General features: G+C 41.8%; 1 protein-coding gene across 1 annotated transcript in view; it reads right to left on the bottom strand.

Annotated features, from left to right (window-relative positions):
* The window catches only part of KIF26A (kinesin family member 26A), a 95,952-nt gene that overhangs the window by 41,640 nt on the left and 38,947 nt on the right, over positions 1-15,365 (bottom strand). Inside the window, exon 4 of the mRNA XM_041476371.1 lies at positions 5,210-5,370. Within this exon, the coding sequence (XP_041332305.1) occupies positions 5,210-5,370 (161 nt within the window). The remainder of the gene's footprint in view (positions 1-5,209; positions 5,371-15,365) is intronic.

Genomic DNA, 15,365 nt, shown 5'->3' with positions numbered 1-15,365 from the left:
TGCTCAGTCACAGCACAATCAGGACACAGAGTACTGACAAGCTGTCCCACCATGCCTAAAGCTGATAAGGTGTCTGCTCTATGAGTAACCTCAATTATTGACTGTATTTTATGGTCAATCTAATGACCAAATGCTTATCAGTGAACCATCAGGTGCCTGTAATAGGATAGTGACCCTTAGTTTATATGTACCATTACTGCTCATTAGTGAATAATTAGATTCTTTAATCCAAATTCACAGGCATTAAAATATGATGGAATATCCTGACTCCAGTAAAAGACAACTATGCTTATTTTAACTCTTCAGATGTTCAATTACATTACTCAGAGATTGTATATTTTGTTAAGAAAATCTGCTTTCAAAAAGTGTATCATGTGCAATGTTTTATATCATGCCTAAATTGACACAGCTTTCCCAAACATGCAGGAGGATGACGAGAAAGGAACGATAATGGGTGTGATTCACCACTGTGATTCTCTGGATTTATTATCTTAAATGGTTTTCATCTAGCAAAGCCCAGCAACATCGCAAGTAACTTAGAAACCTGAAAACTAACAAGCGCTATGTTTGGAAGATTAATTTTTCAAACAAAAGCAGGTGGATACAAGGGAAAGGAGTTGCAACTACAACTATTATTTCCCCCTTCAAAGGCACCAGTCCCACAGCAGCGAATGCAACCCTGTCAGCAAACCAGTTTGAAAAGATCAACATCAAACAAGGTGAGAATTTTAGAAGAGGGACTTAATGCAGTTTATCTTCTGCTCAGTGCTGCTCAGGGTTGCTTGCTTAGATACATATTTCCTTCTAAACAGTTTTGATTCCTCCTCGCTGCCCTGTCACTGCTCAAACCTTCCTTCCAGCTCGTGCACTGAGGGCAGGTATCCCTGCTGTCCAAACACCACACCCCAGCCAGCTGCACAGCCACTGTCACCAGCAGGCGGAAATGGCACCTTAATGGTGACAGCTCCATTTATTGGGGGTCTTGATTCTTCTCCCAAGGGAGTGGTATTTTCTTTTTTGTCAGAGAGCCCATTAACCTCTTCCCAAGTGCATGCCTATTCTCCTCCTTGCTGCCCTTCTCCTGCCTGATTTTGGGAACACCATTTCCTCTCTTCCCCCGCTGATCGCGTGACAAGAAAACCCAACTTGGCTATAAAGCTTATTACAGCTTTATAACAAAATATGCCAATATTTACTTAGCTGCAAGCATAGCCCACAGAAGGGTCCTACAACTGTCTCACATATTTTCCCTTAGTAATATAAAGTTTGTTCAGGCTCCTAACACAAAAAACCCACCTGGAAACAGGTGTAAAGTGTGGAGCACTAGGCAAGGCACAGTTCATGCCATACCAAGGGACAAAGCCAGCTGCATTCTTCTTAAATCTGAAGAATGCAAGAATAAACTTCTCTTGAAATGTAAGGGTGAACTGGGAGTCTCTTCATAGCCATCCATGAACTTAAGCTGTGCTTTGTGCCCTGGCTTTCTCATTCTGCCAGTGACCTACTGAGAAGCTCCATTTTCTGCTAAATCCTCTGGTAACACAACCACTGAGTAATGTCTGGCAATTTGCTTGCGTGACACAGTCAGATGTTAATCAAAGCTTTCCTCCTTCGGTGACAGATCACAGTGAGGAAAAAAGCTTAAAACTGATTTAATTTCTTAATACGCTTCTGTGTGCTGTCTTTAATATTTGGCTTTGATTTTGAATACTTAGTGCTTCTCTGCATTTCTTGGTAATGAATAAAATACTTTTTTTTTTTAGAGCAGAACGTAATTAAGCTTGAAGAAATTAAATATGACATTCAAATGAGAAAGAGCTTTGGATGAATATGTAGATTTGGGCTGCACATATGCTTAAAAAAATCAGTGCATTCCCTGCAAAGAATATCTTAAAGATACTCATTTTAACCATGGGGACCTCTTATGACCAGGTATCCTTTTTGTTGCATCTCTTAGCTATTGTTTTCCAGTTGAGGACATGAACCCTTTGTCCTGTCTTCGGAGTTTGTGACCTTACAAACACAAAACTGATTCTCATCAAGGAGCAAACTGGAGTAAAAAAAAAAAAAAAAAAAACACACCACCCACAAAAAACACACCACTAACCAAAAAAATCCAGCATGGATCTCCCTTCCCAGGCATGAAACAGTCCACAAGCAAGAGTGTAAGGGTGTTATTTCTGCAAACAAACAGAAACTCCACTTTTAATGTGAAAAAGGCATTTATATGTGGCAACCATGTGGAAACCATGTCACAACCCAAAAGCTAGTTGTGCTAGGACCTGTACAAACACAGTGAATGCTGTTTCATGAAAAATAAGATTGGAATACTTTATTTGTGTGGAAAAAAAAATGTATCTAGTCTTGTTGTGGCTCAGAAAATCACAGATGCAGTTTCCACAAGCACCCTATGAAGTCTGTCTTCCAAAGTAACTAACCCTGCACCCAAATACACTGTACATTAACATATAGGCATATTTTTGCTGAGAAATTTTATTTCTAAGGCAAAACAGCCCTTTTAACAAGCCAAAGTTTCAACCACTGCTCCTCTTACAAAAGGAGGATGTAAACAGCTGAAGGTCCTCAGTAGACTTGGTCAAAGAAAAGCCAATGATTTGCAAAAAAATAAATATATGTGTGTTTGTGTGATTGTCAATTTATTAATTGCATTTATCCCAGTAGAGAACAAGAACAAAATCTGCCAGGCTCTGCATAATGTGAGTTAACACACTGGCCTTGCTATGAAGTTCAGATTTCAAGTGGCTGAGGAGTTTCAGTATGGAAAAAAAACCAGCAAATACAATGAATGGGGACTACAACATGACACTACAGCCATGACTCTTCTTCTGTCTCCAGGTGCTTCTTGAGAGAGGATTAGCTGAACAGAGAGATGGAGGAGAGACAAGTGCAAAAGAGTCAAGGCAGGAATGACCTTCTTCCTCAACAAGTGCACGGCTGGATGGTGCAAAGGGAAGGAGACAGGAGTGGAAGGGTTGAAGCAAAGAAGCCTGAGAGCCCATTTACTGAACAAAACCCCCCCAAACTGGTGATAGCCATTTCTGCCAGTATGTGTGTCATCTCTCACTCATCCTCGAGGATTTCCTCCTCCTAATATCTGTGGTTCCTGGATAAGCCATTTCTGCCAGTATCTGTGTCATCTCTCACTCATCCTCGAGGATTTCCTCCTCTTCCTTTCCCCTCCTGCTGAGAGGACTGCATGGCTTGAGGGTGGAGGACTCAGCATGGAAGCTTTGATCCATTAAGGTCCCAATGGATGGCAGAAGAGTCAAAAGAGAAGGAACAATGGGAACCTCTCCTGAGGTTACTGCCAAAGCTGGGGCAGCAGCCTGGCCATGCCCTTGTACCCATCTGAGAATCTGCTCAACCTATTTACAAGTGCCAGGGATCAATGATGGATCGCTCTCCCCCACAAAATCATTGTGAGATTTTTTTGTTGTGTTTCAACAATAACAGAATAAGAAACAAAAGTGCTTTGTGCACAAAAATTTCCATCAGCTCTGTCCATCAGTTAAAAAATTCAAGAGAATCAATTTTGAATATAGGAAACATGGGTAGGGAATAAGCAATGTACTAATGGGGTTTTAAAATGTTTTAGCCAGCACAGAGCTGCTAAAGCTATAAAATTCTGCTTCACTCAAGGCAAAGACAGATTCATGAGAAGCAATTAGGGCCTGATCCAACATACAATGATGTCATTTGCAGTCTTGCTGCTGACTTCAAGAATCTTTGAATTAAGTCAATGACACTCACTTCACAATAAAAACAGAACTGAGTTTTGCTGACCTGTGACAAAAGCATCACTGAGAGAAAATATTTTGGGTCTTGTTTTATACTATTAGGCACTGATTTCTTTCTCTCAGTTTCAAGGAAGGTATTTTATTTTCTGGCTTCCCCAGTGAAAGGGAAAAATCTTTGCCTCCAAAAATTTTCTTATGACGTACAAATTAACACTGAAATAAATCCAAAGTAGATTAAGCTAAAATCATATCCACAATATGAAATACAGTAACAAAAAAAAGCTGTGCTGCAGTCCTACCTAAATATTTTGGAAAGGATGCATCTGTCCTTGCTTAGGTAACTGAACAAGAAAAGAGATGTGTGAGCTTCTCCCTTTGCCTTTCTTTTCCATTCCCACTGATTATTTCAGATACCTATCTTTGAATGAAACAAATCATCCTCTGCAGGCCACCATTTCTCTTTGTTGATTTAAACCCACAGCACAGAGACAATCCCCTAACTTACATACAGTGCTCTCAGGGCAGTCATTTCCCAACCTCAGTGTACAGACACACTGTGACACGCAGGCATTTGACACTCCAAATCATTGTACTATGTTCTTTTAAAAAAACAGAACTTGGAAAGTCAAGCTCTTTCTGAGGTCAGATTGTAACTTACAGTAAACATCATTTATTTAATGGTACAAAATATCTTAAAGACCAATGAAAAGGAAACAATACAATTACCATTGTGATTACATTCTGCGAGGGATTCTCTGCATAAATTTTACTTTAGTGCCATTCACAGACATACGCTTTTCAATATTGTCTCAAAATATGTTCAGTTCAGAATTAAAAAAGGAGTTGGAATGCAAGTACAAAGCCCTGAGTTTTGTTGTTTTAAGTACCATCTGCTTGACAGTGTATTACATTTAATCAACATTGCTAATTACAACAAACATCCAAACAAAACTAACATATTCTTGTTATAAGACACCAGAATGGGGCGGGGGGGGAAGATTGTTGTGAGCTATTGCTAAAAGAAGAATGTCAAACTGTTTTAACTGTTTCTACCAACCATGGAAAAACTTTTATTTGGACACATAGGCCAAGCTACTGTACAAAAAAATACCTTTTTTTTAAATCTAGATCTAAGAGAAAAACACTTGTTACTTCAGCTTTTGCTCCAAGGAAATCTACAGAATAGCAGACTTGTGGTGAAGATGGCCATTAAGGACTAGACAAAGCCCAACACAGGTTTCCTTGGGTTTTTGGTCAACAGCGGTTCCAGGTCCCCAGACCTGGGTGTCCCCATCCCATCCCTGCTCTCCAGCAGCAGAAGAAAGCCACAGCCATGACCAGGTGACCACCTCCACCCCTCAGCAACCAGCACCTTGGCAAAGACTGAATAACATTTCCTAGCTGTCTGAAGACCCACGAGCAGCCATGGAAACCAGAAAAAGAGGAAGTACCTTATGAAGAAGGAAGCTGCAGCCGAGGTACCTGCCGAGACCCCGGCTGGAGCCACCACGCTCTGGGGCGCGGCCGTGCCCGCGGCGTCGGCGCTGGGCTGCCCTGAGCTGATCTGAGCACTGGCAACATCTCGGCCGCTTTCTGGTCCTGCTTCCCCCTGCTAAACATAAAAACATACATACAGGTTAGTACACTTTAATACATGGCCATGACAGGGAAAAATTTCACACAGCACTTCCAAAGCCACTCTTTGCAAGGGAGAGGGCGAAGATCAGCGGCAGGTGAGGAGTGATCACGGGGACAAGTGTACCACAGTAGGTTCAGCAACAGAGAAAGTAAAAACCATGACCGCAGAGAGGAGCAGAAAAACACAGAGAACCTTTGTGAGGAGTAATGCACAGTTAAATACATTGACAGGCATGAAGAAATGGAAAATGATAAGCAGAACCCTTTTGTTTTACAGTGTTATTTGGGAGCTAGCAGAACTGTTTATCTGGTTCAGTTATGACTGTCAAGAATTATTTCTCAGTGGCACATCACCTACAAGACCTATCTGTTTAAGAGGAACTAACCAAACAGTCACACTTGTAATATGTTTCCACATGAATAACACCAAGAACTAAATAAAAGAAAATTGATTTTTTTGGAAAAATATATACAGCCCTGTTTTTCAGTATTATTTTTCTTAGCAGCACAAGTGTATAACACTTTTCTCCTGCAAACCATTCCAGTGGAAGAACAGGAGAGACTGGACATGCATCTTCTCCATAAAGCATTTGCATTGTCTGAGACACAGTTTGGAAGGGGGTAATTAGTTTGAGATTTTGCCAAAATTTTAGACATCTGTATTGTAAAATTGTGTCAGGTCTATATCTTTATGTTTAGGCCACCAACTCTTTCAAGTACTGAGCTCAATTAAGCCACATCAGTCAAATGCTCATTGACAGTGCTGGGAAGCCTCTTCTCTTTTGGAAGAACCTGCTCTCTGTCTGGGAGTCCTGAAGATTTAATTAAAGATGACACCACAATAAATATTTGTCAAAAGAGTTAATTGCTTCATGTATGATAATATATGATGTTTCTGTCATCTGAATACTACTCTGACATTTCCAACTAATTAGCTAAAATAGATTCCAGGAAAGGAGACAGCCTTGTAATGAAGCGCAAGCACAATTAGGTACTTCCTAGGATGCCACCAAATTTTAAATTTTGAGCTGCCATAGATCATGTTTTACAACTATAGATATGCAGACATGGCAATAGGGCACTCCCAGTTACATACACACCCTCAATTTTCTCATACACTGACAACACAAATAGAGATTTTCTCATGAGAACTGAAGCAACCCAGTTATTAGGTACCAAGGGAAAAAACTTTGCCACCCAAGTAGTGCTCAACTGGTGTATGAAAGCCTGTCTGGAGTTTCATCTGGACTCATTCCTATAGCTTGAGTGCTGTAGTCCCAGTTCCCAACAATGTCAACAAGAAAAAAGTGCACCCACCTCTTTTGAAGGTCTGCTCTTTCAAGATTAGTACTATTATCAGTATTATGGAGTGGCTGAGTAACGCTTTAGCATAGAGTGCTACACAAAAAAAGTACTTTTATAGAGCTGACCAAAGAGATCCGAGTCTGAGACACAAAATTCATTCATGCAGATTAACTTAATCCTACTGAAGCTACTGACACTAGAAGCCAACCTGGAAACTTTGAACAACCCTCTGCAAAACTCTTCACTTTGTAATGCAGGAATCTCATGAGATCAGATTTCTCGGTGATGAAAACAGAAGGACCAAGCACTGCTAGAGATCAAGACAGGCACAAGGAAATTGTGTGGAAGGAAAAAGTACTTTAAAAAGGGAGTTTGTCCATCTTATCCATGATCTGCTGGCAATGACAGCCAGGAACAGAGAAGGTTGGAAAAGGATCAGATCCACTCACATGGTTAATTGCTTATAACTAAGTGATGGAGTAATGAACCTTGAGGGGGTCAATAAAGCAGGTATTTGATCATTAATGCACTGAAGCAACAAATGTGTGGTCTTGACCTGTACCAGTCACAGAAAGAATATGGCATGTGGAACAACATGCAGGTGGGTAAAATCCAGTGACATCTGAAATTCTGAGTTACATGAACTGACACAAAGCGCTGACAGCAAGTGGAGTTTATAGGGATTCATCAATTTACAAATTAAAAAAAATCAACACCACAACCGCTGGAGCCAGCACATGGAGCCTACAGAGATGGCACAGCAGGGACTGCCAAGCTCAGCAGCAGTGGCCAGCAAGAGGACCCAACCTGCAAGCCCTGGCAGGATGACATCTGTGTCTGAAAAGTCCCCCATGTTCCGTCAGGGAGACAGCCATAACCCTCTGCCACATAAGCTGCTATATCAGATTCAAAATTACAGGCTCAAGTCAAATTGCCAAGACATATTTCTTCACTCACTTTCAACAGGGGCTACACTAGACAAAAGACCTTGACACAAAGAGAATTGTGTTCAAGCAACATTTTGAAAAAAAAAGACAGGAACAGCAACATGTTTCTAACCAATCACACTAATTAATGCATACTCTAAATGATGGCATGATCTAAAGCTAAATATGAAATCTTTAGAGTTAGCACAAAACTTCATTGCATTTTACAGCAAACTGTAACAAACTTGTTAGAACTGACTGGAATCTGTTAATAGATCAATTCCTGTAAAAGCTATTCACACTTAAAATACAAGCCATGTGTAACACACATTCCTTTTACACCACTTTTTTATTTCCATGAGAAGTTAAAAGCCTACATTTCTACGAGACTGATGATTGTGCACATATCAGGCATGTAAGTTGAAATACCCAAATCAAACCTGATATTTCAGATGGCAGATGGTTAATATGCTTTCCAAATCAATGTATCTAATTTGGATAAATGTGGCTATTCCCACATTAAACACATTTGAAAACTCAAACTGTAATTTCTTTTTCTGTAAGTTTTATTCTCAGTTTTGTGTGAACATAAAAAGAGGATGAGAGGAAGCCAATAAGAAGGCACTGATTCTTGTAAAGGAACAAAAAGTGAAGGTATACAAGATAAAATCATCAGAAGACTAAGGCAGAAGAAAACCCATATCATTTTTATGGTCTTCAACTACCCAATTAATATCAAACACAGAGGTAACATCAGTTTTGCTGCAGGATGAGAGGCTGAAAAACAACAAAAGTTCTTCCAAGTTTAGGATTAATTTCAAGGACTGTTTGCACCATTCAAAGGTGACAGGATTTTCCAGCACAGCCACATGCAGCTCGCCCTGAGAAGCTACATCTCTCAGGTGATGAGGAAGGCTCACCTGTGAGGAAATTTGTCAGGTCCAGGTCATTTACCCTGAGGCAAGAAATGGGACCCTCCTGGGCCTGGACACCCCGGTTTGCCACATCACAGAAAAAGAAAGGGGATTTTTTTTTTTTTTTAACTAAATACACCTCCCTTATCTCAACAAATATTTTTCTGAGGACTGTGTGTGGAAAACAGAATTCTTTAGAGGAATTTGAACAACTTTTGACTTTTCTGAGTGTTTGAGTCTGCAAACTCAAGTTTGAGAGAAGGCTCCAGACTGCAGCTGAGAGGGAACTGTGCTTCTCCATTTAATGAATTTTCATAACTCATTAATGATCAAATGCAGAAAGTACAACCTTGTCACTACAAAGTGTTACTGACTGCACTGAATATTTAAAATGTCATAGGTCACCACATCCAGAGATTTGTTTCAATTTTCTCAGAAAATATTTGCTGGACAAAAGCCATTGGAAAAAACCAAAAACCCTTTGGAAGGATGCTAAACTTCAAAGGAAGACTTTCCAAAACTGCTCTATAGGATCCCGTCCCTCTACTCTCTCCAAAACCACATGAAAATTGGCACCAGCAAGAGCACAGCAAGGATGACATTTGAAAATGTCACACCAAGCATTTTGCACGTGCAGGAATGAGCAATATCTTGGTGCTTCATGTCAGTGCCTGTGCCATGGACAGGAGGGTTTTGGGACCAGGTCCCAGCACCCATCCTGAGGACATGGGGACAAGTCAGCCACACTGCATTCCCAGCTGGCAGCATCCACACACCAAGCTGGCAGGGCCACAGCAAGCAGTTACAGCATGAATTGCTCCCAGCTGAGAGGGCCAAAGCCTGGGGGAAAGGGCAGGATGACATGGAGGTGACCTGACATACTCAGGCTATGGAGGTGGAATTGGCCTGGGCAGAACAGGGGCACCCCCTGTCTCATCCCTGATTCCCAGCACACGAGCTCACTGCTGTGACTAGAAGGCAGGAAACATCTGTCAAGGTTTAAGCAAGTCAGACTAGTCCAAAATTACACTATAAAGAAGTTGGCCCTAAATAAAATTTCCAGATCCACAGGACTTTGTCTGGCCATTACCATCCAAAGGACAATTACAATTCTAACAAGCTCTTTACACATTTGAAGTGCAGAGCCAAAAACTAAGCCACAGTGTTTCCAGTTTTCTGAGTATTTCCACTCTCTGCACATTGACCTTTGTCCAGAGAATGTCCAGGAATCCAAAAAAGCCAAACGAGGTCATGCCACACGGTCTCTGGAATCCATGCAAAATATGCATCTGGTAACAGGAAAGAAAAACACGGGACTATAAAAACCTATAAAAATAGATCAGTCCCAGGATAATATTGTCATGGCAGAAGAAAACCAGAAGGTTGGATACAGCTGCAAAACAGTATTGAGAACAGAATCACTAACGAGGGAATGAAGAAAATTACAAGAGCTTCTATGAATCTGTAACACATCTGTTTATCAGAATCACAATCAATGTAATTTATTTTACTTCAAATTGGTCCCATAATGAAGGCACTTAACAGGGCAGTGCAGGTGAAGCACTAAGTGCTCTGGGACAGCCTGAGTCTGTACTGGTGATTTTTTTCCCCTAACTAATTTTTTCCAACTTTTTTTACCCCTTTCTGACTAGCAGGCAGACAGGGGATTTTGAGAACTTACTATTTTTTCCCTTTCTAACTAGAACGTCACAGTCAATTAAACTGTAAAAACTGCTTGATGTAACGATTTTGCAAAATACTAAACCTACTGTTTATATATGATAAAACAATAATTTTCCACCTAAATGATTCATGCAAAGGCTCTTATGACGTGCTACCACTGACTGGAACAAATGTGACGTAAATCTTGCTCTGGATAATGCTTACACTATAAACCCTTCTTTCCCATAGGCGTGGGTAAGTCCTGCATGCATCTCCTGTGAGAAACGTCTCCTCCTGACTGACTCCTCCTGACATAAAGTTAACAGGGCAGCATATGCCAGGCTGAAGTGAAACGTGTTCTGGATAAACTTTTTACTGCCACTTGGCATTGTTTCTGCCAGGGCTCATTATAAAATAAGTAGGGCATTTTATAACTACAACACACTACTGTAGTCATTTATAACCTGCAGCTGCGATGTGGTAACAGGAATGCCTAGACCTGCAGTTTCAGACTTTTATATGCATCTCGTGTTCAAAGTAAATCAAATGCAGAGCATAATGCCCCTTCTCTCAAAGAAGGTTTTTCAGCTACAAGAGTTGCTAATGCCTGGCTTATGATCAATCTCTGAAGATGAGGCAGAAGGAGAAAAATTATAGAGAAGTAGAATTAAATAGAAATAGGAGGCCCATCTGCTGTCACAGACTGGAAAGTAATATAGGCAATCCAAAGGCAACCTCAGAGCACTTGCTTTTTAAATAATTAAAGCAGGTTTAAGGTTTAGATCTTTACCACCAAAAATCCTTAGCAGTCTGTGCTCCATGCAGAAAGGACCTCAGCCTTTTGGGCAGCTACATCCAGCATGGACATCCTTGGCAGTACCAGGATGGAGAATCAGCAGCTTCTCCCTTCTGACTAAGGGCTTTTGATTTCAATCTGACCCAGATCTCTCCTAAACCATGCTACTTGGTCCTTGAAGAATTTATTAGGGTTCTGGGCAGGCCTCAATCTACAAAATGAAACGTCATTCTTTCCTTCCTTCAGACTGGGAATGTGGGCAATCCCTGCAGGCAGGGCTCTGGTAGTGCAAAGATGTCAGCAGGCAGTGACAGACCAATTCCTTCACATTTCAGCCATTCAGGACCCAAACCAAAGACACAGCAAGAAATGCTCTTTTTTCTTTCCCTTTTCACAGCAACCTGACCACCAGTCACATGAACACCCTCCAATCTGCACATGTAAACCCACCACTGGGAAAGTCAGGAGGTCATGAAATGAGCTACCAGCAAGGACACAGAGCCTGCTGCACATTAACACTCTCAAATCAGGGCTTTTCATGTGCAGTGCATTTAAAACAGCCAGGCTAGAGGAACTGTTTCTTCTAATGCCTCTAGGCAAGCATCAGAAAGTGTTGCCCAGAGCCCTCCCTGTTGACTTCTATTACAATATCTACAGCCTCCAAAGCCAAAAAATCTAGCTGTGTACTTCCCTGGGTATTGCTTCAAATGGGCAAATATACAGTAAAAATCCCTGCTTTTTGTCAAAGGCTGATAAGAGCAAGCAAAGGAATTCATTAACAGGTTCATAATAATGCAAATTTCTGTCATTTTACGATTGAGTTTCCTGCAGCAAGACAAATGCTTTTCCATTAGGACTGACTTCCATGGGCCAGATGTGTTTCTAGCAGCCACTAAACGCAGGAGACATGCAGAGCTTTGAAATGGGAGAACTTATTTCATCTTCCTGACTCCCCAACAGCATTTCTCAATGATTTGGGCAACTCTAACAAAAATCTCACCATATCTTGATTACTCTCTATTCAGCAAAAGAAATTACCATGTTCCCAATTTCATTAAAATCACTGTATTGTTATAATGATTGACATACAGTGTCATCAAATAAAGCAAAGGTGGACAGAGATTGTCATACCTAATTTCTATCTCAATCACACTTGAACTGCTTTAAAAAGAACATCCCTTGGGATCAATTTGCCTGACAGCTACCACATGGAAGGCACCCATTGACTAGCAGCTCTCTTGAAGAGGTACAAGCCTGCATTATCTGAAGGGAAAACTGGCTTTGTTACACCCATATTTAGGAACCAAGGTTCAGTTACAGACAAGCTCATGGAGGAGCATTAAGTTTGCAAAGACAAGGACAGCTGTCATCATTGGGATCATTGCTGAATGAGACCGAGGTCCCAAATTAGGGATAGAGCTGTGCAGATGACACTCTTTTCTTGTGGGTGTTCCTGCTGACCCTGCTGTTTGCTCCCAGTGTTGGGGCCATGTAACCCAGACATGATTCACCATGACTAGAGTGATATCTGCAAGCCTGCAGATGTCCCAAAGCTCTTTCAAGTAACAAAATGCCAATAATAAGGAATTCCAGAAGAAAATCCCAAGTGTGACTGTGCAAAGCAGCGGCCCCAGGAGGAGAGACAGAAGAGGCTGGGAGCCTTCTCTTGCTTGCAGAAGGGAGATTGAGGACAGCCTGACTGAGGTTTACAAAGTCATGGAGGTACTGAATAAATGGAATGAAAGTGAATACTTCTTTGCACTGGGGTAGCGAACTCATGGAACCTGCTGGCATACAGAAGGCTGTGTAGTTAGAGAGTGTTTCGGGGTCAGAGAGGGTTTGGATAAATTCCTGGACAGCAGGTCCCTAAACAGATCCTAAAGGGAACAGACAGGTATGTGTCCCTGTGAATTCTCCAACTGGGCATGCTGGTGAGTATGAGCAGACTGCAGAAAGCAGCCACAGCTCTCCCTAAATACCATTTCCAGCTTCACTGCTGGAGACAGCCCTGGGCTACAGGCTGCAGCTGAGACTCAGCAGGATATTACTAATGTTCTTATCATTCCCATTCAATCTTTTCTAGAGAATCTCAGCATAACTAGCAACAGGAGGTTGTGCTATTCCCATATCCCCCCATCAGTACCTCACAGTCATAGGGAGAGGCTGACAGGACTCAAGGGGATGTCCACACAGCTACCTTGCATTAACAAACTAAACCTAGACCTTTCCCAAGCCAGGCATCACAAGGGCCACTCTCCCCTTCTTTATCCTTCCACTGCCACCTGACCCCTAGAACTTGTACAGATAAGTTGTACAAAACTTGTACAACTTGTACCCCTAAGCCTTGTACAACTTCATCACCTTGTACAACTTCATCTCACAACAGACAGTTCTGAATGGCAGATCCATTATCTTTGCCCAACAACACAGCAACTGACTCATGTCTACAGCACCTTTCAAATTCTTCCTTCGCATAAGGTATCACAAAAGAACAAACTCATCCAGATGTGAAATAGTAGCAGCCATGCAAATTCAGAGGAATCAACTCAGTTGTCTCTTTTCCAGGCAAACAGGCACAGCTCCCTCACCATTTTCTCTTAAGAGAGATGCTCCAGTCCCCTCAACATCTTCACAGCCCCTCCATGGGACCCTCTCCAGGAGCTCTGTGTCTTTCTTGAACAGAGGAGCCCAGAACTGGACACAGCACTCCAGGTGTGGTCTCAGACAGGGCTGAGCAGAGGGATCACCCCCCTTGACCTGCTGGCAATGCTCTTCCCGATGCAGTCCTCAATACCACTGGCCTTCTTGCTCACAAGGGCAGTGCTGGCTCGTGGTTAACTTGTTGTGTACCAGGACTCCCAGAGCTGTTTTCCTGTAGGTCAGCCCCCAGTCTGCACTGGTACACAGGGTTAAACCTCCCCAGCTGCAGAACCCTGCACTTGCTTTGGTTGAGTTTCATTATGTTCCTCTCTATCCACATCTCCAGCCTGTCCAGGACTTGCTGGGTGGCACAGCACTTTGTGGTACCAGCCATTCCTCCTCAGCAAACTTCCTAAGGCTGTGCACTGCCCCTCCATCCAGGGCATTGGTGAACTAAGGAACTGAACTGGAATCAGCACAGACCCCCAGAGAACACCACTGGCTACAGGGCTCCAAGCAGACTCTGCATCACTGATCACAACCAAGGTCCAGCTCCCTCCATCCAGGGCATTGATGACTACAATAAACTGAACTGGAATCAGCACAGACCCCCAGGGAACACCACTGGCTACAGGGCTCCAAGCAGACTCTGCATCACTGATCACAACCAAGGTCCAGCATAGCACATCTCCTCACTGGCTCTTCTGTCATTTGGAGAAGAAAATTATCATTAACACATTCCAGGAAACTCCTACATTACTTACACCCTGCTGTGTTGTCCCTCATGAGGACCAGGACTTCTAAACATGAGGTTGCTCTTATCTGCCTGTGGAGGACCTCATACACTCAAGTCTTCCTGGTTGGCCAGCCCACTCTCTATAATGTCACTGTGAAATTATCTCATCAAAGTTTTAAAGTTCTATTTATAAGTCTAGTAATCCCATCATTGATTACAGTGACTGTATTCGAATTATAAATCCATTAGCTGCTCAACAATGAAATAAAATCAATAATGCACGTAAATGGGAAAAAAGGAATTTAAACGCATACATTAATGTCACTTGAAGTAGTGCTATTTTATGCACCATCTCTAACAAAACTGTGTCACATCATTAGCAATAATGTGAAAAATCTTTTTCAATTAACAGAGCTGATTTGATGCTATGTTCACTAAAGTGGCAATCCATTCCATTAAACACACACATATGAAATGCTTGAAATATCTATGAACTCTATCCATGCATCATAAATTCTCTCCTAAGTGCTGAAACACAAAAATAGATACATAATTTTCTATTTATGCTTTTTAAACCTCCTGTCAGAGGCTACCAGGCAGGGCACTTCAGTGACTCTATCTGCAAGTAACAAAGAGCACCCATTTTTGCCCCATGCTCAGCCACTGGTGCCACAAAACAATAGGAGATGCTTTCACCAATGCTCATACTGTGCACAGCTCAACCATCTGAAGACATGTCATCATTCCAGTAAACAGCCTGTTGAGAAAATTTCAAATTCAAACCACTTCCCAAAAAAAAAAAAAAAAAAAAAAAAAAAAAAAACACCAACACAGAAGATGTTCAAATACTGTTCTACACAAGCAGGACAACTGGGCAATCCTACCTGCACACAGTGTACAAATCAGTTCCTTTCATGTACTACACAGACACCACTGCAAGACTTTCCCCTCCACCAGCCTGCACATGACTCAGATCTGAGCTCAGCCTGA

Source organism: Pyrgilauda ruficollis, unplaced genomic scaffold, assembly GCF_017590135.1.
Source record: "Pyrgilauda ruficollis isolate IOZ18807 unplaced genomic scaffold, ASM1759013v1 scaffold38, whole genome shotgun sequence".
Classification (NCBI taxonomy): domain Eukaryota; kingdom Metazoa; phylum Chordata; class Aves; order Passeriformes; family Passeridae; genus Pyrgilauda; species Pyrgilauda ruficollis.
This window is presented reverse-complemented; position numbering and strand designations above follow the sequence as displayed.